This window comes from Saccostrea echinata, unplaced genomic scaffold, assembly GCF_033153115.1.
Source record: "Saccostrea echinata isolate AGI-Se365-2 ecotype Australia unplaced genomic scaffold, CSIRO_AGI_Sech_v1 ptg000030l, whole genome shotgun sequence".
Taxonomy (NCBI): domain Eukaryota; kingdom Metazoa; phylum Mollusca; class Bivalvia; order Ostreida; family Ostreidae; genus Saccostrea; species Saccostrea echinata.
The window spans coordinates 30232056-30259564 of record NW_026889779.1 but is presented as its reverse complement, the minus strand read 5'-3'; the positions used below and the strand labels follow the sequence as shown (position 1 = coordinate 30259564).

Sequence of the window (27509 nt, the reverse complement as noted above, 5' to 3'; positions counted from 1 at the left end):
TGTTGAATTTGCTTTGCATGATCAGTCGGAATCGGACACCCGTCTCGATATCACCGATCTGTATGAAAATTCTGTCAGATCTACAATAAAGGCTAAAACGCTGTTTGGATATGGACTCTAACTTTTACTGAAATAGCACAGGCCAAAGGCGGATCCAGGGCCGGCGCCCCCCCCCCCCCCCCCGTTTGAATTTTTTGCATGTAGAACTTATATGTCCATTATCCAAAAATCAAGGAAAAAACATCTCTTATTTGTAAGAATTCGTCAGCTTCCCCCACCGGTCACCCCCCCCCACCACCACCACCACCACCACCACCAGGGTTTTGAAATACTTTAATTCTTTTATTTTTTTTTTAAAAAAATATTATTATATTTTATTCAATATTTCTTATCAACAGACTTATTTATTATCAATAGATTTATTTTGCTGATGTAAAATCTGATAAACTATTCTTAGAGTGAATTAACTTACTAACTTGGGGGGGGGGGGGCTTAGCTTTTCTCAGTACTTTTATTATTTTGATCTAATACCTGTAGTAATTACTAATCATATTGGAATCGCTTGATAACTTTACTTTTGTAAACTGAAAATATACTTTATCAAGATCGCAAAGCTGCGTAATTCAGAAATAAATATATGGCAACATATGGCCATTTCTCTTATGAATGCTTGCAATCTATATAAATTTTCCATAATTTAGATATAAATACATATCTTTCCCTTCTAATTTGCAAGAAATGAAAAAATTATTATTTTGCACATCAATCAGAATCTGGTGGTATGTATAGAAGCTTAATTCTATCATGTATAACGTCAAATTGTACAACTCATGCATACTTACTTTGAGTATTTACTTCTTCTTACCCATTTCCTGATTTTATCTAAATTGTTGTCTGTTTGCATATCCCTATACTGACCATCTGGACTCGCCTGAGGGTGTAGAAGGTTAATTACGGAGTCAGTTACTCAGGTCGAACAATAATTTGGTGTTTAAGAGAAATAGCTTTTGATGACCAACTGCCATTGACCTTTCGGTCACACTTCGGAATTGAAAGATGTTCTTAGTCAACATTACTTATAGAATCAAGGTTCTTTGCAGGTGATTTAAACAGACTTTACGCGGGTATTCACTCGGGTGTAAAAACTATAAATATTATTGGCTGTAATAAGAAGTTCTGAATATTTGCATGAATTGGGGTAGACCGTTAGCAGGCTCTTAAACATCAGAAGTTGGAAATGTGGTTAAGGAGCATTCTAGTGTTTTTTGCTTTAATTTATGGTAAGTGATTTGGTAATTTTCAAAATCGAAATCGTGCAAATTATTTGTAGTAGCTGCATGTTATTGTAATGCAAAACAATTATTGACATAAAGAAAATGTGTTCTTTATGTAGTATAAAGTAAGATACTTGAAAAATCGTGTTTGTTTTTTGGTTGATTGGTTGTTATTCTTCTATGCTCTTTTATAGGTGGGAGATCCGAGGACTGGACAAAGATGGCTAAAGATGAACTTGACAACGCCCTCAAAATCAAACCTAACACAGGATTTGCCAAAAATGTTATCGTGTTCATAGGGGATGGATTGGGTATTTCCACAATTAATGCTGCCCGGATTTATAAAGGTCAGAAGCAAGGTAACCCGGGGGAAGAGACTGTCTTAGAGTGGGAAAAATTTCCAAACGCCGCCTTTTCCAAGGTATGAGGGCACTAACAATACTGTTCATTTGTCCCGCCTTTTCCAAGGTATGAGGGCACTTACAATACTGTTCATTTGTTTGTTCCTTTTTATTTACTGTTTATTTTCTTCTTGTTCCAATAATGTGTTTATGTTATACAATGCACACCAACAAAGAGTAGAGTCTGAGCTGTGCGCACATGAGCAACATAATAAAACCAGGTCTGTATGCAACTGGGTTGCCCCTATTTTGCAAACATTTTGAAATACAGAAATTGTATGCAGAACAGAAATTTGCACAGGTAAAAATATTACACGCAAGCAATTTAAAAATACAATCGCTTGAGGGAGAAAGGAGAAAGGGTTCTAATCAGAAGAGCTGATTTTCTCAGATATATTTTGATAAATACTTAATTGATTTTTGATAAATGATAATATTTTGCATAATACAAGTTTCTTAAACTCTTAAATTCATAAGCATTTCCGTTATGATAATATGCTATATATAACAATCATATTTTTGCTATTCAAATTCTATTTTCTTTTTGCTAGACCTCTACCTGTTTCATATGGTGGCATATTTCTGCCTCCTATATGCAAGCTAATTTTCAAAATATTGTGTCGACATGTGAGATAATTAAGTCATTATGCAACATGAATATGTCAACACGCAACATAACTATGATGACATACAAGAAAAATATAATTACAACAAAATTTTGAAAATTTTCAAAAATTATCAAATATCTCTATCAAGTGATATGTTGACTTGCAACTGATTAATGTTCCATTCAACTTATTTATGTTCACATGCGAGATAATATCATGACATGCAACTTATTTTTGTTGAAATGCGAGATAATATCATGACATGCAACTTATTTATGTTGAAATGCGAGATAATATCATGACATGCAACTTATTTTTGTTGAAATGCGAGATAATATCATGGCATGCAACTTATTTATGTTCACATGCGAGATAATATCATGACATGCAACTTATTTTTGTTGAAATGCGAGATAATATCATGGCATGCAACTTATTTATGTTCACATGCGAGATAATATCAAGACATGCAACTTATTTATGTTCACATGCGAGATAATGTCATGACATACAACTTATTTATGTTCACACGCAACGTATTCATGTTGACATGTAAGATACGTTAAATGACCACATGATTAAGTTGTATGTCGACATAAATAAGTTTTATATCAACATAAATAATTTTGCATGTCAACACAAATAAGTTGCATGTCAACATAAATGCATTTCAATATATTCATTTCGCATGTCAACATGAATAAGGTAAATGTCGATTTGAATGAGTTGTATGCTGACATAAATAAGTTGCACCTAGCATGTTGGAAGTGGGCACTATTTGATAATTTTTGAAATTTTCCAATGTCATGTATCACATTTTTCTTGCATTTTAACATAGGTATGTTATATGTTTATATTGCATGTCAGCATAATTATCTTTCATGTCGACATAATCTATAGAAAAACTTACATTTAGGTGGCAGAAAAATCCCACCGTAGTGTCTACAGGTATTTATCCATTGAAATTCTTCAATAGCAAGACCTTTTAAACTAATTTTACGGGTAATATTCGTATTTACGTTTCGAGATATGTACAAGATATGCTTTTAAATTGCCTTTAATTAATACCTTTTAAATAGATGTGCGGCGTGTGCAAACAATCTGAGCGATTTTATGAAAATACATCTTTCAAAAAAAAATATTTAATGCGTGTATAATTTACATTTTTTGGGTCCCCTTTATAGTCTGAAATTTTCATTCATGTCTTAAAGTACTTCCTTAAAAGGAGAAAGTGCTATTTTTTTAAAAAAAAAAAAATCAGATAGCATTAACTTTTATTCATTAAAAAATGGTACATATTGTTTTTAAGGTCAAGATCTAGTAAATGACTTTAGACTAACTTTTTGGTGCTAGATCCATTATGACGTCATAATCAATTCTAACTTTCTTTTTCCCGTACTTTACGGCTCTAATAGAGTTATGTGAAAATGAACTATTTTCGTGGAATTCAATTTGAAATCATGTGAAAAGTAATCCCGATACCTATATTCAATTTAATATCATTTTAAAGAAGAGGCCAAGAACATACAAATTATCATTTTCTGAGAGACTGTAGGCAATCTGGATATATTTCCTTTGTCTGATATGGAAAAAACTCCCGTATTCATGACTGGTTTTCTTAATTTTTCATTGAAAATGACAGTTTAAAATATGGTTTTTCGTCTTGTTCATCTACAAATTATGCCCCGAAACACCTTATTTGACCAAGCTAAAGTTATAAAGCATCATTAAAGGAATTTATTTCTCAAATTTGAGAAACCTGTAGGCACCTTTGTAGCAACCTCTAATGATAAAACGCCGCTTAATGATACAAATATCATTAAGCGTTGCAATTGCAACTCTTAATGCCATAAATTATTGCATTAATAGCTGACATTCTCAACTGCTAATGCTAAATCACCGCTTAATGATAGAATTATATCATTAAGCGTCACAAATGCAGAGCAACACTGACGCTTAATGAAACAAGCAAATATCGACATAATTGACGACTAATGATACACACTAGTGTATCATTAAGCGTTGCAGTTGCAACCTTTAATGATAAAAAAAAAATCATCCCCCCCCCCCCCCCAAACCGGGATCTTGTCATGCATTGTTTTTTGTGTGAATATGTGATTTTTTTATTATTATTTTTTCCCTATATTTTTCATTTCTAACAGATCTTTTCTGGTGAGATATTTTATCAGCACCCCCTCCCCCTTCTGATAAAACTGGATACTTTGGATCTTATACATTTCAATTTGTGAATTTTCTTGTAATTTTCATCCCTCTTTGGCGTATTTAATGTATTTTCAAAATAAAATTTACAGTTTAAATACTTCGAGTATGTTTAGAATGTATAGTTTTGGAAAGTATAATTAATATAATTTACTGCTGAGAAAGGAGTTTGAATTTAAATTAAGAAATGTACTCTCAGGACAAGATCGTAAAATGAAAAATATACCAGTGAATCAACAAATACGCTGCATCAAGAATATGTATTTTTAATGTGCTAAGAAGAATGAACATCGGGATCGATCCTACAGTGGTGACAGGTCATGGTGCAGTGGTCAGGCGAACAAAAAGTATATGCAAAATGCTTTTTTTATTTAAAAGAACATAGGCAATGCACATGGACATATACTTTACAATATACCTTTTCCACTGATAATTTTCAGATAAATGAATCAATTTAAATGCATAGAATAAGTACCTTCAGAGACTTTTTACTTTATCGCAAAATAATGAATGAGTATGAAAACAATAATTTAATAATATGTACTTTTTTAATCTGTGTAAAAAGTGTTCAAGAAAAATAAAAGAAATAGTTTACAATCATATCATGTTCTAAATCTTGAATTTACTACGTGGGAGTAAACATTACAACATGACAACAGCTGTCGTGTTCTAAATTTTGTATTTACATGTACTCCCAAACGGTAAATTTAAAATTAACATGTCAGAGAAAGGATTTAAAAAGAAATCGCGATCGCAACTTCTCGGGCCTTTCCGACTAGCGGAGAAAACAACCTCGAATGTATTACGTAAACGCCATGACAACCCCCCTTTTCACAAACTTTGAAATAAATGTTGGAAGACTTCTTATCTGTGGAGCATGGAGTTTAACTTTATTGAATGTAAAGATATTACCTAAAATATACCACAGAATAAACAGCAAGATGTATAAATTTTTAACATCCGATGATGTTAATACATTTCTGACCTCTGACGGAAAGACCCGAGAAGATTGGATTGTTTTTCCGACCTCTGACGGAAAGACCCGAGAAGATTCGATTGAAAGAAATCGCTATAATCGAGCCTAACCCGATGTAAATTAAATGATCCCAACTGGAAATACATTCAACAATTTCAATTTCACAATAAAAAGACTGTTTGGTTGCAATATATTTACAAACAATTTTAACTTATTAAGCAAGTTGATTTCTCCTTGTTAACTGCATCAGAATGACAAACTTGCTGTTTTAATTTTGAGTTGATTTGATCGGGTTAATTTCATTTGAGATTAGTGCAAACTTGAACCTTAGAATTTTTCTCAAATTTTGCAATTCAAATCAAGTCAAAAAAAAGATTTTTAAACATTTGTTTTGTATATGTAAAAAAAAACAACCCTTCATTTAATGTCTTCTTTTATATTATAAAATTGGAAGGGAAATGATTTAACGCCTTTCAGAAAACTATCGAACAATCATACTCTTTTCGAATGTAGCATGCTTAGATTTGCATGATATACTTGTATATCTTTTTCTTTTTTTTTTTTTTTTGTCGGATGGCAGTAAAAATCAAAACAAGCGAGTTTATTGGTCTGTAGAGACGACTATAAGGGATAAGGAGGTGAAATATACAGATTGGTTAAAAATGTGTCTAGAATTGGGCAGTACGTGTAAGGTATTTGATTGACCAATGCTGGAAAGTGGAGAAATTCTCCCCAGCCGTGCGCAGAAAATCTTGCGCCGTAAATTGCGCATTATTTTCATAAAAGGATCTGTACCGTCATGGTTAAAGACTACAATATAAAAGCATAACGCTACAGTTCTGCAGATACCACAAATACTGAAATTTAAATACATGTGCTAAGATGATGCCATATAAGTAGGCTTTCTGGGAGTTGAATTTTGAATAAAAGTCTAGGTCCGACTTATAGGTGAGTCCTAGAAAATATATTTTTTTTTCTTAAAGAAGAAAATTAATAGTATTGTAACAACTCGTTCATAAAGGTTGGAACTTAATCTGATGCAGAAAATGAAGATCTAAGGATTAAAACACTAGTATTTAGAGAATTAAATGATCTTGTACTTGTTAAAATGCCCCCAAAATATACTTTGAAACGCTCATAAATACAGTAGATTGTTTATCTGAAATTGGCTACAGATTCTAGCAGAATACCACCGACTTATAAGCGGGTCAGTGACTAATTTTCCGTATTTACCCGAAAAAAATACAACCGACGTATAAGCGGAATCGACTTACAGGCGAGTATAAATGGTATACCGAAATGGATCGTTATTTACTGAAAATTGCAGAGACAGACTGAAATCTTTCTAGTTACGAATAGAATTAACCACGTTTGAATAGTACAATTCTTTGATATGCTTGGACTTTCGGTATATAAGGAGTGCCATTCTCGGCGCTACATAATTAGATCCTAGATCGATTCCCCTTGGTCACTAGCTCATCTGATTCAATACACATATAAAGTAGTACAAATGCAAGTAAAGAAAGAAACACAAAAGTTTTTGAACATTTTCTGTGTGCTGTCTAGTTGGCAGAAATAAGCACGAGAGTTAGAGTTCTCATTGCAATGACATTTATTTTATTTTCATTTTTTTTATTGATATCAATAAACAATACCTCGCATGGAAATACTTACTTTAGGACCCTGGGTAGCACATGTAAATCTGGATGATAAAAAAAAATTACCTAGGTTGCATATAAGGCAAGTCTGTGGCAAAATTTACAAAGTAAAGGGGAGGGCCTCCAAAAAATAGGAGAATAAAAAATCCCTAATCTTCCCCAAGACCCTAAAGAAATATTTAACTTAACCAACACTAAATAAAATATTTTGAAGATAACATTTTAAATAATAACCCCCACCCCCACCCCATCCCGACACATACAAACATACTTCGTCTCATTACTTCTCCTAAACTTGAACACTTCCATTTAACTACAGCGTAGTCTGATCGGCATTTTTTTTTTTTTTTTTTTTTTTGAATTTTGATGAGAAAGTCGGTGATGTTACATTGGACGACAAACTGAAATTTAGACAGTTTGTTTCACGGCTGACGTCAAATAGCGGACATGCTTTTTTTTTTTAAACTTTGGCCCCGGGGGAGGGGGTTAAATAATTTCTTTCTGTTCTGAAATTCTTTCATCTTGAGATTTAAACAATATTTTCTTTTAAGATTGATTTCAACCAAAGTATATTATTTCAAATGAGATGAGTTATTCCCGCATTTTTCATAGTGCTATTTAATTAACGAATAAAGGATAAATGAACCTTTTTCTCAAAACAATATATATTATTCAATGTATTACATTGCATTTTTTGTGTTATGTATCCTTAAACATAAGTTGTCAATATTGATGTCTCTCTTTTTCGAAATTTGGAGAAATGGAGCAGATTAAAAATACAATAGTGAAAATTACAAATTTATTTCTCGATATGTATATCTGAAAGAGTGACAGTGACATGTGTTAGGCTGTATCAAATCTAAAATACAAAGTTTCGATAAAAAATATTCAAATATATTATATATATTTTAGGTTGACTATTCAAATCGTTGTATCAAATAAAAAGGAATTTGCTTGTTTCTGTATTTTTAGTAAAAAAAAAAAATGGGTTTTTTAAAAGGATTTGAATATCATTTCATTTATCTCTTTGTCTTTATCTCTTTCTCTCAGCTATCTGACTATCTGTCTTTTAAACATCCGGAGCTTAAAGAAGTTTCTTTGACTAGCTAGAAAACATAGTAAAACTCCAATAATTACCATTTAATATATAGCACAAGGGCATATATAAATGTTTTGGCAAGTGGTATGTCATTGTTCGGGAAAGGTGGATGTGTGTTTCTCTTAGATATTGCAAGCCATTTCTAAATTTTATATCATTAAAGGTTGCAACTGCAACGCTTAATGATACACTAGTGTGTATCATTAGTCGTCGATTATGTCGATATTTGCTTGTTTCATTAAGCGTCAGTGTTGCTCTGCATTTGTGACGCTTAATGATATAATTCTATCATTAAGCGGCGATTTAGCATTAGCAGTTGAGAATGTCAGCTATTAATGCAATAATTTATGGCATTAAGAGTTGCAATTGCAACGCTTAATGATATTTGTATCATTAAGCGGCGTTTTATCATTAGAGGTTGCTACACACCTTTCATTTACTAGATCTTGACCTTAAATAGCAGGCCGTTTTTGTCCTTAACTGACTAGGTTATTTGGTCTGCTGTGGCATGTAAAGCTATCAACGTCTAGGGTAAATATCGGTTGTTTTTGCTGTAGTTGTTACAATATACAAAAAATCCAACGGTCATTCAAAACATTAAAAAAAATTGGTGACCCACTTTTGAAATTTTAAGGGAATATCTAAATATTTCAAATTATAAGAGGCTTACAATCATAAAATTTATTATTTGATGCATCTTAGGTTATCAGAGTTGTTATCCAAAAAGTAGCTAGGCCACAGAGCTACTTTTTGGCATTTCAAGGCTTTATCTGAATATACACGATACTAATTAAGAGGTTTTGAATAGAAATGATACGGTTGTATAATTTATCATCAGAGCGATTCTAGGCCCTTGGGCGTATTCTTAAATTGTCGTTCTATTGAGCCATTACAGGATTTATTCTCAGATGACTGTTAAAGCCCTCTGGCCTCTTGCTATAAATCGAAACGGAAATCCTCATTGAGTTTGAGTATTTAAGTTATAAATAGAACTGGAAATCCTCATTGATTTATTAATGGTTATTAGTACATGTACTTGTCAGTCACATTATGTTTTCATCATTCAGTTTGTCTGCAAATTTTCCATCCATGATGCGAATGTACATATTACGCAACATCTATCTTTAGACAAATGTTGCTAAAAAAAGAATTGTGAGCCTACCTTCAATTACGTGTAAAGTTTTGTCTAAACACATGATCATGGTGTTGAAATATTTTAGGTAGCAAATTACTCATTAACTGTTTTTTATGAAGCTTCCAGTATGTGGAAAATTTTCATTTCATCTCATATACTGAGACGTACTAGTATCTTTGTGCTATAAATAGAAATGGGAACCCCCTTCAACCATTGACATTTTAGTTATTGATTTCTAGTAATTGTCAGTCACCTTATGTTTAATATAATAGTAAGTATTCAAATTTTCAATCCGTAATATCTGAAATAGTGCAAGAATCTATATTTTCTCATTAACTCACAGCATCAATTTTTAGATAAATGTGGCTGTAATAAGAAAAGAGAATCCTTCCTCAATATTGTGTCAATTTTTAATTGACCAAATGTTTTTGTACATGACATATTGTAGACAGCAGTATATTTTGTAAATACTTTTTCTATGTTGCTTACAATTGGTAGAAGATTGTCATTTTTCCTCATATGCTGAGAATCAGATGTATCTATTTATAGTGTTTTTTGCTACATGTATAAATAGAAATGGGAACCTCCTTCAGATATTGTGTATTTCAGTAAATGGTTTCTAGTACTTGTCAATCATACTATATTTATAACACTTAGTCCGCAAATTTTTCCATCCAACATTGCCTAAAAAAGTGCAAGAATCTACATTTTCTCGATAATTTGAGACGTCTTTTTTTTAGACCATTGTTGCTATAAAGAGAAATAAGAATCCTGCCTCAATAATTAGTCAGCCCACGGGCTGACTAGTTACGGTGGGATGAAACTGGGAAAAAGATGTACACGACTTGTTCTGAAGAAACTCGTGCTATTTGCTCCAACCAAAGGGCGTGATTCTTCACAAACACCCTCTAAACAAAGACGCGACCTCGATCTATATTTATAGACTCCATTGTTCTTCGTCGTTCTCAACGAAAAATTAAAGAAGAGATTGTTCTAAGTGGGAAATATGACACTATGAAAATATTTCAGTGTTTCTTATAGAAGTTTATATGCAGAGCACATTTAACACTTGATATATATATATATTTACATTTCCAATGTCTTTGTCCGAGATAGAATTACAAATTGTAAAAATACTTTATTTCTACATAAATCTACTGGTTCATCGATAGGCGCAGTTAAAAAAAATCACGTGCGGGGCGGGACAAATAGAGATAGAAGCGGGGCTATTAGCACGCGAATTTGCAGAATCAGGAGCATGTAAATATAAGGAATAACTGTCAGATTTTTTGGATTCATGACGATGATCAATCGATTGGCTTTCGTGATAATTTCATGCATAAACGCCTTCGGATTACTTTGGTCGGTATAGGTTCCGCTTAATAGGCAGGTACACAATCTAGCAAGCTCCAGACAGCTCAGTATTCGGCGTTTATGCAAATTATCACGCAAGCCAATCGATTGATCACATCATGAATCCAAAAAATTAGACAGTTATTCCTTAAATATACCTTCAATCGCCGTTGCAAGTTCACGGATTTGTGTGTATTCCTCTGAATGCCTGATGCAAGACTCCCTCGATCAATACCTTGCATAAGACATGTACGGGTCGGAATTCACACAATAATCCACTTGCACAAAGGTCCCAAAACAGTGAAAAAAGAATCTCTTTTCACTTTAATGATGAAAGTTATGAAAACGTCAGAAGATCAGTTAAGATGTGTAAAGTCTTATAATGTATACGATGATAGACATGTAAGTGCCGCTTATGCACGTGAACCGCGCCCACAGGTGAGAAACTGACCACAGTAGAACTGCGATAGTTGAGAGAAACTGCGCGGATTAGATTAGACAGCCCCCCCCCCCCCCCCCCCCAATTAGAGAGCGTGAGCGAGATGGAATCCAGTATCATTTTAGGGTATACGTACTGTATGTTTAAAATATTTTGAATTTCCAGTTGATTACTTTATTTTGGAAGCAATTCTTTTCTTTCCTAATAACACTAAAATAAATTTAGAAATTGAATTAAATATACATACAGTATGCACCCCTCCCCCTTCCCCTGTCATGCATTGCCTTGAACCTGCACGATTAAAAACTTTTATCTAATAATAATTAACACAATCTAACCCAAGGTCTACCTTCCTTTTAAGCATCATAATCTATATCATTTATAGAATTTAACAGTAAATTTGAAAATGCATACATTCTTCAACGTTAAATGATTGGGATCATATAGTGGCTTTGTTCATTTCTGAGACAAACTTTATCTGATGTCCGCGCCCAAGAGAAATTAATTGGAGGTCATCATAAAGATCACGATGTAACCTAACTAAAATTTATTTTATGCTTTATTATTTATTATGTACAGCATTATGTTACAAATAAGAAAACGACTGGGCGAATTTTAACTTAGGCGACAATGACTTTTAATGAACACAACATGATGGATAAAACAAATCATATACCATCACAAACCAAGAAAGAAACTTTCTGTATTCCAGTGGCTGACTCTCAGCTTTTTTTAAAAAGCTAACCTTGTGTGTCAATTATTATAGAAAGCATTATACCTGTTCATACTTTTTCTATGAGGCTTCCGGTTAGTATAAAACTGTAATTTTTCCTCATATGCAGAGATATATTATATATATTTAGGTGCTTGATGCTATAAATAGAAATGGGAATCCCCTTCAACCCTTGTCCACTCCAGCTGGTGGTGTCCAGCTTTTGTCATTAAAGGTGCTTGGACACAGATTTGAAGTGAATATTTTCTCAAATTTTCTGTATAATTTCATGACTTATATGTTGCTATAGCATTTCATACTAAAATAAAATAAAAATCTTATTTCATCTCGAAGTTATTGAAACTTCAAATTTCTGGACGCGTTTGATTGACACATCCTTGTACTTTCACAAATTTTAATTTTATTATTAATACTTAAGAAAACTGGCAATTTTGTTGTGTATTAATGAAAAATATTAGAACTATAATCCAGAAAATTCAGAGTAGAAATGTTCGAAATCAAAACCCACTCACAGTATTGTCAGTCCGTGCTCAGTGGTGTGTGCAGACTTTAACAATTGAACACACCCGGTGAATCGTAAACATTAACAATAACAGAGCTCGTGCCCTGTTTACAAAAACAGTTTACGTTTCACGGGTGTATTCAATTTGTTAAACTCTCTACACAACACTGAGCACGGGCTGACGATATTAGTGAGAGGGTTTGCTTTCGCACATTTCTACTCTGAATTTTCTGAATTATAGATGTAATGTTTTTCATTAATACACAACAAAATCGCTTCTTTTCTTAAATATTAAGGATAAAGATAAAATTTGTGAAAGTGCAATGATGTGCTAATCAAACGCGTCTAGGAATTCGTAGTTCCAATAACTTCTTGATAAAATATTTTCGTATGAAATGCTATTGCAATATATAAGTCGTGATATTATACAGAAAATTTGAGAAAATGTTAACTTCAAATCTGTGTCTAAGCACCTTTAATATATTTGCAGTTAAACCATTTCATACATACTATCAGAGCCATAAATTAAAGGTGCTTAGACACAGATTTGAAGTTAACATTTTTCATGAGATGACACTAATGATCTTAAAGTATAAAAACAAACATAAGATTTTGGAAATTTTTCACGGACAATTTTTTTTCTTATTTAGCCTTAAAGATCTCAAAAAATACTAAATTACCCATTTTTCACATTTTCAGAAACTATGTCAGTTTGCATGACCTCTTCCTTACAGTGAGAATATTTCTAGAATAAATGATTATATGCCCTGTATACCTTCAAAGTTCGTGTTATCTTATGATCCAATGATTTTTGTTTGAGTGTTTTAGATACCGACAAATATTCGTTTACATCTCCTCAATTTTCATGTTTTAATTTTGGTCAAAAATAGCCAAAATCAATGGATCCGTCTCCACGGCAACCGAGTGCACATGTGAAACTTCTGACACCATATTTGCTAGTTTCGTACCAATACGCACCTGTGTTGCAAATTTCATCAAAATCGGAGACATGTCGTTTCCTTCTTTTTTTTTTCTTTTTTTTTTTTTTGGTGCTTACAGAGACTGTACACCTGTAAGGACAGCGTGCAAATAGACGCTATCCGCTTTAAGGCGAAAGGTTTTAATAGCATGTAATGGTATTTATGCCCCTGAACAAAAGTTTTTTATCGTTTATTTCTCATATATAGGTCTAAAATACATTGAGATATATGTTTTTTTGTTTGTTTAAAGTACGTATAATTTTGTCTTCAAATGAGAGAAATTAATAGACTATATCATTTTTAAAGTTAAAAAAGGATGTATTACTATTATATAAATATTGCATGTAACATTTAAAATTTTGAGATATATATATATATATATATATATATATATATATATATATATATATATATATATATATATATATATATATATATAACTAAAGATGACCAACGACACGAACTATAGAAATTATCGAATTTTCGGGGCGCCTTATCCCTTCCTCAGGACAAAGAAGAGTTTAGAAAGTTATAAGAAAAACAAAAAGCTCTATATCTAAACTACAAAGCTCTATATATTTACAATTTTTCATGAATAATTAGAAAGATGAAAACCATTTGATTTGAAATAATTCCGGACTTCTATGAAATACGTCCGGTCTGTCTGGTGTACTCTGGTGAGAAGTGCGATTTACATAATTGAACGAATTAATTATCGCTAATTAATAACGACAACTTATTTAATCTTACTATCTTATATTCTCTTCAAATAGTGTAAGCAATAAAGCAGATGAAAAGAAAGAAACATTTTGAAAGATGATAAAGTGACAGAAAAAAAAGTCATAAGGAATTTAGATCTCTTATAAATTTTGAAATATTTCTAGAACTGATTATCGAATAATAGGAATAATAAATAGTAATGTAAGTAATAAATACAAATGTTAGGGTAATCTATTTATTGAAAATGTGGATTAATTGTCAAGTTAACACTATTTGGAGAGAATCGTCTAGTCAAAATCAGGATTTAGGTCTATATGACTTCAGCCTGTGTTTTCCTTGCTTTGTCTCTGACCATCTCTACATCTTATGGTCAATAATCACTAATGCCGCGTTCTACGGCCCTTGGGAAAACAGAGGAGGTCCCCACCCTGGAATAAAACGCCATACAGGAGAGAATGTTGATATAATTGGCATCTTTTGAGTTCAATGAAGCAGTATCATTTTCCCACCAGAAAGGTAGGTGATACCGTGTTCATTTTTTGTTATTATGTATACAAGGACTCGCCAAGACATATCATTGTTAACAAAGATTTGAAAAACCCATGGTCTTTAGCCTTAGTTTTGTAATCTTAAGTTTATATGACAAATTATAGATATCTGTTGCAAGTTAGCTTACATTTTATTCGTTTGTTTATAACCTCCACTCCACCCAAACCCACGCACCCCCCCCCCCCCCAAAAAAAAATTCTAGTGATGTTTATATAACACAGAGTTTAGGCTCCATAACTTTCGGATACGGATCTTGATTTCTGTGTCGATGTGACGATGTGCGCCTATTCCTAATATTTTAAAATATATTATTTATTTTGATTGGGTTGGTATGAAAGCCCATTAGTATCAAGTAAAAAACAATCATGTTTTCTACCTCCATAATAACAAGAAAATATCTCATAATTACGAGGAAAGATTTTTTTTTTCCTAAGATCAACTTAGGATCTTTCATAAGCTGTATGAAGATTAATAAATTCTTAGGAATATTCCTAAGATAAGATATTTTGAAAATGCACTTAGAAATGAAGTGGATATTTTAAGACGTTTCCTAAGTTCTACAAACTATAGAAACGGTGTTTCTATAGTTCTACGATAGTTTCAAAAACTTGCCTGCTGCTGTTTTATATTTTTAAAAAATCGTTCTACTGGTAACCCATTTCTAACAAAAGTAAAGTTCAGTGAGTTTTTGTACATATTTGTTATGTTTAGAACGGTCGATATCAACGACAATAAAAAACGCCAAAGTCTTTAACTGGGACACGATAAAGGAGTTGAATTACGACATGCTTACAATTAAATATAATAAGCAAAAGATTTTGTGAAAAGGGATATAGTGTCCCAGATAGTCAGTGCAGCTGACTTTCTAAATATTTTTTTTTATTTTAGAAACTATTTTACACAAATAAAAAGGTTCTTTAAATTTACATCGTCTCGACAGTGTCACTTCAATAATTACGTCTGATGACCTCTTACAGATAATTTCTTCAAATATTCGACAGGTTGAGCTTCGACGTAAGGTGGGTAAACATGTCCCTTTTGTCCAGAAAATGGTTTGATAGCATGCAAACAAATACCTTATACATTTGTCCGTACTGATGGCAAGGGAACATCAATTTTGCTGTCGGATTCGGTTTTAAACACGAAATCAGAGCCATTTTGGATGTAGAAACCATTGTTTTCTAATTATTCAAATGAAGAAATAGCGAAAAATTGACATCGTTTTGTTTTTTTCCCCGAAAATTGTATTACTAAAATAACGCTTTCTCTGTCTAAAATGGGGGGGGGGGGGGTGTTAGGGTCATTTGATCTGTTTAGGAAATGTAAAAAAAGTTTACAGACTACAGGCACTCTTCTGTCCTTCCTGATATACTTTATTTTAACAAACAAGATATACAACATAACTATCTGAGATAGATTTTTAAAAACATTTTTACGGTAACTGAAATAGGATATTCTTCCTTGTTCACTATGATTTATGATGTTGTTTGTGGATTTTTAAGATCTCTCTCTCTCTCTCTCTTAGACGGAAGACAAAATCAGAAATTAAGCTAGATAATTACACTGGGTTTCATTTGCCATGTGTCATTTATTGACGGACCATTTGAAACCTATATATTCAATCTTTAAGAATATATAAATCAATGCGAGTGTTCCAACCCGAGGTTTTAGACTAAGGTGTGGGAACTTGGTTAAGACATGTGAAGTAAGAGCAGCAGCTCAAACAATATGAAATAAAGAACAAGGGGATAGTAGTAGAAACTTTCATAATTGTAAATCACGTTTACTTAACATACTATTTTTTCAAACCTTGAAGCTGATGAGATATATATACAATTTTCTGTTTGACAGGACAAATTCCCTAATGGAGATCAACAGGGCACAGTAAAGCGGAACATTCTCTCTCTCAAAAGCACATTGATATCTATAAAAATCATTACTTGCGTACGACCATTAAGACCAAGAAAGTCAATGAATCAGTTGGGGGAATTTTCAACCTCGAAGGTGACATGACAGTAGTGGTTATTGACCATAACCCAAGATGGGCCGATGCTCAGTTCTGGATGCACAGGCGGAAGTCATTCCATTCCAGTGGTATCAGCAACCTTAATGACTTCACCAGGATGAACGTGAACTGGTCATAATTCCTGATTTTGACAAGCAAGACTATTCTCTCTAAATAGTGAAAACTTTACAGTTAACTAACATAAGGTATTTGAAATTACAATATTTTAAGCGAATACATGATTGTACGATTTCCTACTTTGCTGTACCAGAGGAAGGATCGACATTACTTCCTGAATATTATGGACATTTTTTTATTGTTCGTGTCGTTGGTCATTTTTAGTGCTTTTACATACCTTTTATCATTCAGGCCTCAATAACATATCTCATGCCTCTTTCACCTTTTTCTTCTTAGATATGGCATATATGCCCCTTTGACCAAGGCGCGGCCTATGAGACTGTCAGAATTGATAGACTCTGAAACTAGAACCTATGTTTTAGATGGTAACGATATATAGCTGCAATAATGTAGCCCTCTCCGATTTTTTTTTTTTTGTTTTTTTTTTTTTTTTGGGAGAGGGCTATAACTCCTTAGGATCTCCGTAATGGTGCAAGGGGAGTGATTCACTACCGCACAGATTTCGGCTCAAATTTTCAGTAAGCGGATATTTTATTAACATATCTTACCTGACCTCATAAAATGTAGTTATGCAAGACATGAATTGATCCAAATATATAGAGAACAATCCGTATATCGGTTATTTTTCGTGTATGTCAACATCACAACTTCAATTTATCCGCCATATTTACTGACCTTGATCGATTTTTTTTGGGACAACCAATGAGAATTCGGGATCTAGGGGAGCGGATCTGTTTTGGATTTCCCTTATTATTAAAAAATATTACATGGAATGCTTTTATTTATCGATGTTCAGTGATATCATACAACACAAACATTTATCAACACCGATATTTACTTTATCAAGTGATTCTAAATTTCAAGCGCAAGTCTCAGTACATCACGCGAGAACTGTCATGGCTGTAGAGGAGAACGACTGGGAAACACGCAAATTTATTTTACTTGGTTTTCGCGTATAATGGGCTATGATGTTGATAGTGAATAAAAATTCCGTCTTATTGGAAGTAAGTTGAATGCAAAAACAATTTATTTTGTCTGCAGTCGCCCGTATCTAAAAAATATATTTGCACCATTACGGAGATGCAGTGGAATTGTAGCCCTCTCCTGAAAATATCAGATTAAAAAAAATCGGAGAGGGCTACATTATTGCAGCTAAACGATATAGTGCCAGATGCTCTATCCTGAAATCCCTATTCACCCGTCGACTTCCAAGGTATGATTTTTATCCTCAAATCTAAGACTTTTACCTTAATTTCACATATATATCGTCGTATACCCTAAATTCGTCCGTACCCTAAAATCGTCCTCAAACTTGACGCAGCCGCACGTTTCGAACTATGTATCGATGACGTCACTTTTAATTGTTATGACTGGTAAACACAATGATGCAAATGTGTTAGCAATTATTTTTTTAGAATATGCAGTTTAAACTCGTGGTAAAGTTAAAGAAAAATAAAAATCCTTAAACTATCTGTTTTTCCTTAGGTCCATTTTTTATTGAAAGTGTACACGGCTCCTCTATTATATAGCCTTCAAACACAACATCTATACTGTATTATTTGCTATACTACATACTATCACTGTCTGAATTAGAATTTTGTTTCCAAACATAACATGAACCAATGTGTTGTCATGGATATCAAGGAAAGTGACTGAAGTCATTAGAATATCTTGTTGGTTTCATTTAGCAGCTGTTTAGCTCCAACTTATTACGTTCGTTCATAGCATCGTATATCGTCTTTGTCACTGCTGTGCTAGTGTCCACTAATGCCATGACAAATATCATCGACAGCTCCTCGGATAATATACATACTGGTGTTGTATAGGAAAATGTGTTCGGAAAGTTACACACACACACACACACTCTCACACACACACACACACACCCTCTCCCTCACACACACACACACACACACACACACACACACACACATATATATATATATATATATATATATATATATATATATATATATATATATATATATATATATATATATATATATATATTAGAGAGAGAGAGAGAGAGGGATGTAACTTTCCGAATACTTCTGTTGCATAGTTTGTTGGGGTTTTCTTTTTTTTTTTTGGGGGGGGGGGGGTATACATGTATTGATAAGTCAACGAAAGACCTTGTTCAGTTGTGTATTTAATGTTGTTTTTTACTATAATTAATTTCTCCCCAAATTTTGTGAATTCAATTTCTTAAAATCTATCAAATCAATTTAAACCAAATGGTCGTTATTTGACACTGATATCGGAGAGATTTTCTGCTGAAGTCCCTTCCAGTTCTTATTGAATTATCATTAACTGATATTTCCTGACCAGTTTTATGCATTTCTCAGAGCTATTCAAAATACAATTTGAAAATTTCAGGATATTTATATGATATTTGTACTCCTAAAGTGTTTAAATGCCAGCAAGGGTTGGTTCTTTGGATTTCTGTTTTCATCGTTTTTTTTATATAGAACATATATAGAAAAAAACAGTCATTACTTTAGGTCTTAAAAAAAGAGAAATTTTAGGGAAAACTAATTAAATTAATGTATATATAGTCGTAACAATGGTTATGTTTGAAAGAAATTGAGATTATATTTAGTTTCTACTATTTATAAGAATAATAAACAAAAGACATCTAAAGATCCCACAAAAAGCAATACATTTATAACTTGCTTGCAGGTCTCTTGATTGTCATGGTAACAATCTTTATGATTTCTTGCATTTAAAAGCAAGCATTATCAAATTCTGATAAACGCAAAGATTAACAGAATCTTTAACCTATATTTGATAAGCTTTGACATATTTTTTTTCAATTAGCATGATTACATTTTTATTTTTACGTTCGCGTCGTAATCGGGAGGCCCGGGTTCGATTCTCGTTCGCCGCGCCGCGTCAAACATAAGACGTAAACCTAGTACTGACTGTTTCTTCGGCAAGCGCATTTGAAGTGAAAGTCACGGGTCTTTCGAATGAGACCTTAAAAACCGAGGTTGTGTGTCATGGTAGTGTCATTTTGTAAATTTTGAATTTACCGGGTGGCAGTAAATTCAAAATTTACAACATGACGGTAGGCTTTGGCACGATAAAGGACCCTATTCATATTATACCTGTAAAACATTTGAGTGTCGAGTATAGGTCTAAATTTGAATTAAGCCCTTCGCCGTTTTACGGTGACGTCTCTACAAGAGTGAAAAATTGTTGAATGGGACGTAGGTGGGAAAGAGTTTATAAATTACCATTAAAAGAGAACGTTGAACAATCCTAAAAAGGTATAGAAGCAGACTTTTTCATCTTATTTCCATAATAACACTAAACTCCGTGTGTTTTCTTGGTCTTTTTAGAAACCAATTTATACACTTTAATTACATGTCTTAAACTTCGTTTTAGCAATGATCATAGTTCCACATTGCTCCAAGAACATGCAGTAAGATTTCATTTACATTTTGTTGTTTTTTCCGAACTTTGGGACTGTTGCCGTGGTAACCATTCATCCATAGCATCTTCTGATATTGTTTTTTGAAGAGAGCTTTAATGGAATGTAAAGTTTATAGAGGAAATCTGTAATCACTTTGCAACAACCTTAATAAATATATACATCTTTAAAGAGATTTTTTTTTCCTTAATGCTCACATTTATTGAATTGGGAGATTTATAATTGAGTTGATGCGTGCAATAGCTTAATTATTGCTCTCGTTATATGAATTGTTGCGAACATTAATCTATTTGATGCGTGCATTTCAATCGTTTAGCTAAAGAGTGCGGTAGAATTACTGCTCTCAGAAATTAATTTAATCTGAGTTGTGTATAGTTACAAATGAATTGTTGTTTTCTTTAATAAATTGAAGATATATTTGACCAATTCTTTTTTTTTTTTTTTTTTTTTTTTGAGAGGAGTAAATGCTGGTAAAATTTCTTTAAAGGAGAGAAACAATTCATTTTAAGAGATCACGTTTTAGCTCACCTGAGCTAGTGAGCTTTTCTGATCACATTTTGTCCGGCGTCCGTATAGCTGTCCGTCTGTTTATTTAGCTGTCTGTCTGTTTGTAAACTTTTCACATTTTCGACTTCTTCTCAAGAACCACTGGGCCAATTTCCACCAAACTTGCCACAAAGTATCCTTGGGTAAAGGGGATTCATGTTTCTTCAAATGAAGGACCACGCCCTCTTTCAAGGGGAGATAATAAGGAATTAAAGAAAAAATAATGGCATCATTTAAAAATCTTCTTCTCAAGAACCACTGGGCCAGGAAAGAAGAAACTTATTTAGAAACATCCTCAGGTAGTGTAGATTCAAGTTTCTTCAAATCATGACCCCCGGGGGTAGGGTGGGCCACAATGGGGGATCAAAGTTTTACATAATAATACATAAGAAAAATCTTTAAAAATCCTCTTCTCAAGAACAGCAAAGCCATGATTGGTCATATTTATATGGAAGCATCCTCAGGAAGTGCAGATTCAAGCTTGTTCAAATCATGACCCTCGGGGGTAGGGTGGGGCCACAATGGGGGGTCAAAATTTTACATAGAAATATATAGGAAAATATCTTTAAAAATCTTCTTCTTAAGAACAGCAAAGCCATGATTGTTCATACTTGTATGGAAGCATCCTCAGGAAGTATGGATTCAATTTTGTTCAAATCATGACCCCCGGGGGTAGGGTGGGGCCAGAACGGGTGATCAAAGTTTAGCATAGGAATACGTACGAAAATTCTTTAAATCTCTTCTTCTAAAGAACAGCAAAGTTATTATTGGTCATATTTTAATGGAAGCATCCTCAGGTAGTGTAGATTCAAGTCATGACCCCCCGAGATAGGGTGGGCCACAATGGGTGATCAAAGTTTTTCATAGGAGTATATAGGAAAAAACTTTAAAAATCTTCTCAAGAACAGCAAAGCCATGATTGGTCATATTTATATGGAAGCATCCTCAGAAGTGTAGATTCAAGTTTGTTCAAGTCATGACCCCCCGGGATTAGGGTGGGGCCACAATGGTGGATCAAAGTTTTACAAAGGAATACATAAGAAAAATCTTTTTTATCAAGAACAGAAAAGCCATGATTAATCATATTGATATGGAGGCATCCTCGGGTTGTGTAGAATAAAATTTATTCAAATGAGGGCCCCCGGGGGTAGGGTGGGGTCACAATGGGGGATCAAATTTTTACAAAGGAATATATGGGAAAAAATCTGCTGCTCAAAAACAGCAAAGCCATTTGTTATATTGATATGAAAGCATCATCAGATAGTTTAAAATTCAAGCCCCCCTCCCCTATGTAAACTTTTCAATACTGAACTGATTTTTGCTTTTTTCCTAGCCAATGTGCTCTGTTGAGCGATGTGGCCCATGGGCCTCTTGTTTTAATGCATGGATATATGAAATGGAAGATATCATACACCATAAGTTGAAGTAGGTCAGTGTTGTCTTTATTTAGGACAGATGCTACAAACTTTCAAAAAAAAATCAAGAAAATACGAGACGTCAATTTGTTACCTACCTGATGACGCTTATGTCAGGAATCATTATTAATCGATGTTGTGAAAGAATACGTTATGGAATTGAATCATTTCAATTTGGAAATTTTAACAATGATTTTGGTGAATTGTTGTTTAGGCAAGAGCTTGAGAAATATGAGCTTTCTGATTTCTCTTAAAATTTCATTTTGTTTTGGAACATAGAATTAATTTACTATAGTGTATGAGTAGTTGAACATGTATTCATAACTTCATATAATTTTTTTTTTTGCCACGATAGATGTTTTGTGAAAATTACATACGAATAATTATGCTGTATAGAATTTATCAGTTTTGAAAGATTAAAGAAAAACACCGCATATATGTTTCAATAATATATACATATAAGGACAATTCAATAAAGTGGATGAGAAAAGTAATTAAGTATTTTGTTGTAGATATATGGATCTGATAAACAAGTTCCAGATTCAGCCCAAACGGCAACGGCTATTTTAGGAGGAGTCAAGGTCAATTATAAGACGGTTGGGGTCACGGACAGTATCAAGGGTCAAGACTGTGCGAAATTAGTAGAATTAGGGGATTCTGCCAAAGTAAAATCTGTCATAAGAAAAGCCCAGGATGATGGTGAGTGCATTAAAAATCTGTCTCTCATAATTTTCCCAGAGACATCTTGGTCGAGTTTTGGAGATTATCCCTCTATCCTTTAATTTCATACCATACTTGCTAATATGCACATTATTCGACATATATCATTGCATAGGCGTCGGAACCGGATGCGGGGGGGGGGGGTTTAACCCCCCACTTTTCTTTTTGCAAAGATAGACATAATATAGGCATTGAAAATTGGAGCTTAGTCGCCAAACGATTTTTTTTTTTGTTTACCCCCCTTTCAATTAGCCCTCCCCCACTTTCAATTTGCTTCACACAGTTCACGGTAGCTAAGTCGGTAGAGTGCTCGCTCCGTGATCGGGAGGTCGTGAGTTCGAATCTCGGCCGCGACTGACCTAAGTCAATAAAAAAGTGAAGCAACTATTTCTTCGCCATGCGCTCGACACTTTGAAGTGAAAGTTGCGGGTACTTCGGATGAGACCTTAAAGATCGAGGCCCCGTGTCACGGCAGGCGTTGGCACGATAAAGACCCCTCACTGCTCAATGGCCCTGAGTGCCGAGTAAGGTCAAAATTTGAAGCCCTTCACCGGTATATGGTGACGTCTCTATATGAGTGAAAAAATTTCTCGAATGAGACGTAAAACAACATACAATCAATCAATTTGCTTCCGACGCTTATGCATTATACATATAAATATATGAAGAGTGCACTGAACCCTTCAATAGCATACTTATGTTAAATTTCACTGCTGATTTAAGGGTCAAAAGTTTAAAGTTTAAGTCTAGGAGAGTGGTACATAAGTGCAATGATCATTATGTGTGGACACATTTTAGCCGACTACAGCGAAGTCGAAATGAGCTTAAGGACATACGCAATGTATCTTACCTACTGACAATTTTTCAAGATATTCTTAATTTATTATGGTGCCATTAGATGTTCGTAAACAAAAAATCAGTATACATTGCCAGGGGTTTTGAAAAGATGTAAATTGATGAAAATTCTTGTATAATTCAAAGAAAAATAAACAAAAATTACTAAACATGTATTCTAGATGTTTTGTTTATCCAAACCTGTTTTAGAAGAAGTGTACAACAACATATACAGATATTATGTAGCACACAGTACCTTCAAGTATTGGAACTCTTCAACTCCAGGGAAAAAGACAATAAAGTTCAAACTACGTTGCCTTTAATATACTCGTATTCCCCGTACGTTGGCGTCCCGGTTAAAGTTTTAGGAGCAAATCCATTCTCAAGTAACTAAAAGCCCTATCTGGACCAAACGTTAATGGATGATACATCTAGGGATGGACACTAACAGACTTCTTTTGGTGCTGGATCTGACCTACTTTTCCAGATGAATCACAAAGTTAAAGTTCGCGGATCAGGTCCATTTCCAAGTAATTATAAGCCCTACCTAGACCAAACTTGATCCTGTGACTGGAATGATTCTAATAGACAGCGACTGGTTTTGATAGTACGAATATCATTTCGGTGAAATCAAGTTGCACAGGGATGTTAATATTTGCGTTACACTTGCTTTTCACTGTTTTGCTTCACGTTGAAAATACTTTTATGATTAGAAGTAAAAGGCAATGAAGAGAACTGATGTATAGACAAAGATGTATACATTATTCTGCACGATACTTTGAATAACCTACTATGGACCTACGTTGTTTTGCAGGTAAGTCTACAGGAGTCGTGACCACGGCGCGGATCACACATGCCACTCCGGCCTCCACCTATGCGCACTCGGCCCACAGGAATTGGGAGTCGGACGCCGACCTCACCCAGGAGGCGAATGGAGTATGCCGTGACATCGCCTACCAGCTAGTGCACAGCAACAACGACATACAGGTATCCTGTTCTGTAGTACATAGCACTGTTACAGAAATGGTAATGTTCACATGCGATTGAAGCCGACATTGCGATTAGTAAGTTAGGGTATTCCTTAGCTATTAAAAGCTAACCATTATGACGATTTCTTTTTATACAACATTCATATCTCCATATAATATTTTTGAATGTTTTTCTGCCGTATGTTTTATCTAAGATGTTTAATTCTTGGATGGTATGGTTCAAACTTTATAATACTGTTGCTCAGTAGACCTGTTTTTAGCAATGTGATCTCTCAAAGATCAAGCCTTAGGTCATTGGATTTAAATGTAAAAAGTACTCTTTTTTAATTACTGAGTACCGGTACTTGTACTTGCTTTTTGGCAGTACTTATACATCATACTTTTTAAAATTATTTCCAAACTATTTGACAAATGTGTACAAGTTAAAACTATAATTTCCATTATCAGTGTTTGAACAAAAGCTCATTTTATGTCTATAAATTAAACCTTTCGGCATCAAAGCATTTTAAACTGAACTATCGTTAAATTTCATCCCATAGGTATATCTTGGAGGAGGGCGGAGAGCGTTTTATCCCAAAAACTTTTCTGACCCGGAAACAGGGGCTACTAATGTAAATAAAAGACTGGATAACAGGAACTTGGTTGAAGAATGGCAAGCGATACAGACTGCGCAGAACCGGAAGCATAAATATGTCTGGAAGAAAGACGATTTCGATAGCATCGACGAGAAAGATGTTGATTATGTTCTGGGTAAAGGATTAATTCGTTTCTGATTACATGATAATAATATGAACTGTAGCTGCTGTCATCTAACAGTAATATCCGCACACAAGTGTCTGTCTCTAAGTGAATGCTTGTCCCTTGTGCCTGAGTAGTGAAGAAGCTACAAAAGTTATTCAATAATTCACATTAAATGTGTATGAATGTACAAATATCAAATTGAGCATAAAATGCACAGGTGAGCAAGGAGGCAATGGGTCTCTTATGTTAGTATTTCAAATAATAAATTCATTACCACTCTGAAATTAAAGATTTTAATGAAGTAAATTCTGAATTTAAAAGAAGGAGTTTCAGAAAAAATATTTTTCTGTAAAAAAAATTGGCCCAAACTGGAAACTGAAAACATCATTTATCGACCTCCCCCCTCCCTGGGGGCGCCCAAGGTTAAAAATGAGAATTCCGAACCTTATTGCACATCTGCAGAACACCCCCAATCATCTTATAAAGATGACTACTGAGTAAAATGTATGAGAAGTTTTGGGAACCAGGTTTTTGTAAAATGAAAAGCGTCGTTTTTAGACCCCCATTTTGTCCCCCCAGGGCGAAAAAGAAAATTCTGAAACCCTTATTGCACACCTGCAACACACCCCCAATCATCTAGCAAAAGTTGTACAGCGTAAAATGTATGAAGAGTTCTGGGAACCAGGCCCCAGGATCATGAAACATCTTAAGCTTAAGTCAAAATCTTTATGTTGTACAAAAATGCTGTAGAAGTCAAACAGAGCAAAATTAAAATATTTTACAATACTGCTTTACAAAAGTGATGTTAACTGCAAATTTAGAGATTAATTCAATAATTTATAAACAATTTACAGACCACTGAAAATTTGACTTAAGTCTAAGTTAATTGGTTTCTTGATCCTAAGACCAGGTTTTTTCAACTCCTATTTGGCCCGAAGGATGAAAATGAGAATTCTGAAACCTTACTGAACATCTACAGGATACCAACGATCACATTCCAAAACATGAATTGGTTACTGCTTACAGCTATCTTGAGGAAGCAGAAAGTGTGACAGACGTACGAACCTAGACAATAACAATTTACCCGAACTTTCATTAGAAGTGCGGGTTTAATGAATAAATTTGTCATGTTGTCACAGTGTGTCTACATGGAAAATTATACTATTTTTTAGTTTCAAATATAATAAAATATAAATATAATATAATTTATGTGATATAATATAATTTTCTTGTGTTTATTTAAGGGTTGTTTAGTCCATCGCATATGGCCTACGAAATCGAGCGGAATAATTCTGGACATGGCGAACCTTCTTTGACGGAAATGACATCAAAAGCCATTAAAATTCTTCAGAAAAATAAAAAAGGATTCGTCTTGCTTGCTGAAGGTGAAATATTCTTCTTTATTGACCTCTTTGTAAGAACTGTCCAAATGATGCATTTTAAAGATATTAGATCTTGAATTGTAGGTTACAAAGCATCTCCAATTGTCTCATTTATTTGAAATTTTTCCTACATAGGCGCAAAAATAGATATAGCTCACCACGACAGTCTCGCAAAGATAGCGTTAGAAGACACTCTTGAGTTCGAGAGAGCAGTGAAAGAAGCCGTTTCTTTGACCAATCCACAGGAAACTCTTATCATTGTAACTGCAGACCATTCTCATGCCTTTTCATTGGCTGGTTACACTAAACGAGGAAATGACGTCTTAGGTTTATAAAATTTTCAGTTTTAATTCAAACTCTAAAAAAATAATAAAACTTTTTAGATGTTATTTTTTACCATAGTCTTCTTTAACAAGTCAATTCGAACTGTTTTGTAGGCTTGGTGGATGATGAAGCTGTTGAGATAGAACCTCCTTTGGACAAAAAACCTTACACAGCTCTTGTATACGGCAATGGTCCGGGCTGGAATGAAGACAGACAAAACCTAACAGGAGTTGCTACAGGTATTATAAAATATTACTCAAACTTTTAAAATAAAGGTCATGGCACTAAAAACATCTTAATTAAACTTAGAAACCTGCTGATCTTATGGTCGTTCA

At 33.7% G+C, this 27509-nt stretch overlaps 1 protein-coding gene across 4 annotated transcripts in view; it reads left to right on the top strand.

Annotated features, from left to right (window-relative positions):
• Positions 1–1203: 1203 nt before the first annotated feature.
• LOC133197681 (alkaline phosphatase, tissue-nonspecific isozyme-like) overlaps positions 1204–27509 on the top strand; it is a 28450-nt gene continuing 2144 nt past the window's right edge. For 2 of the 4 annotated variants that reach the window (XR_009722439.1, XM_061333819.1), the window contains exons 1-8: positions 1204–1280; positions 1469–1695; positions 22697–22883; positions 24553–24725; positions 25267–25477; positions 26713–26853; positions 26986–27177; positions 27288–27413. Coding sequence is in view for 1 of the 4 variants with exons in the window: in XM_061333819.1 (XP_061189803.1) it covers positions 1238–1280; positions 1469–1695; positions 22697–22883; positions 24553–24725; positions 25267–25477; positions 26713–26853; positions 26986–27177; positions 27288–27413 (1300 nt within the window). In the remaining 3 variants the exon portion in view is untranslated. The other 2 variants (XR_009722441.1, XR_009722440.1) reach the window with 2 other exon arrangements.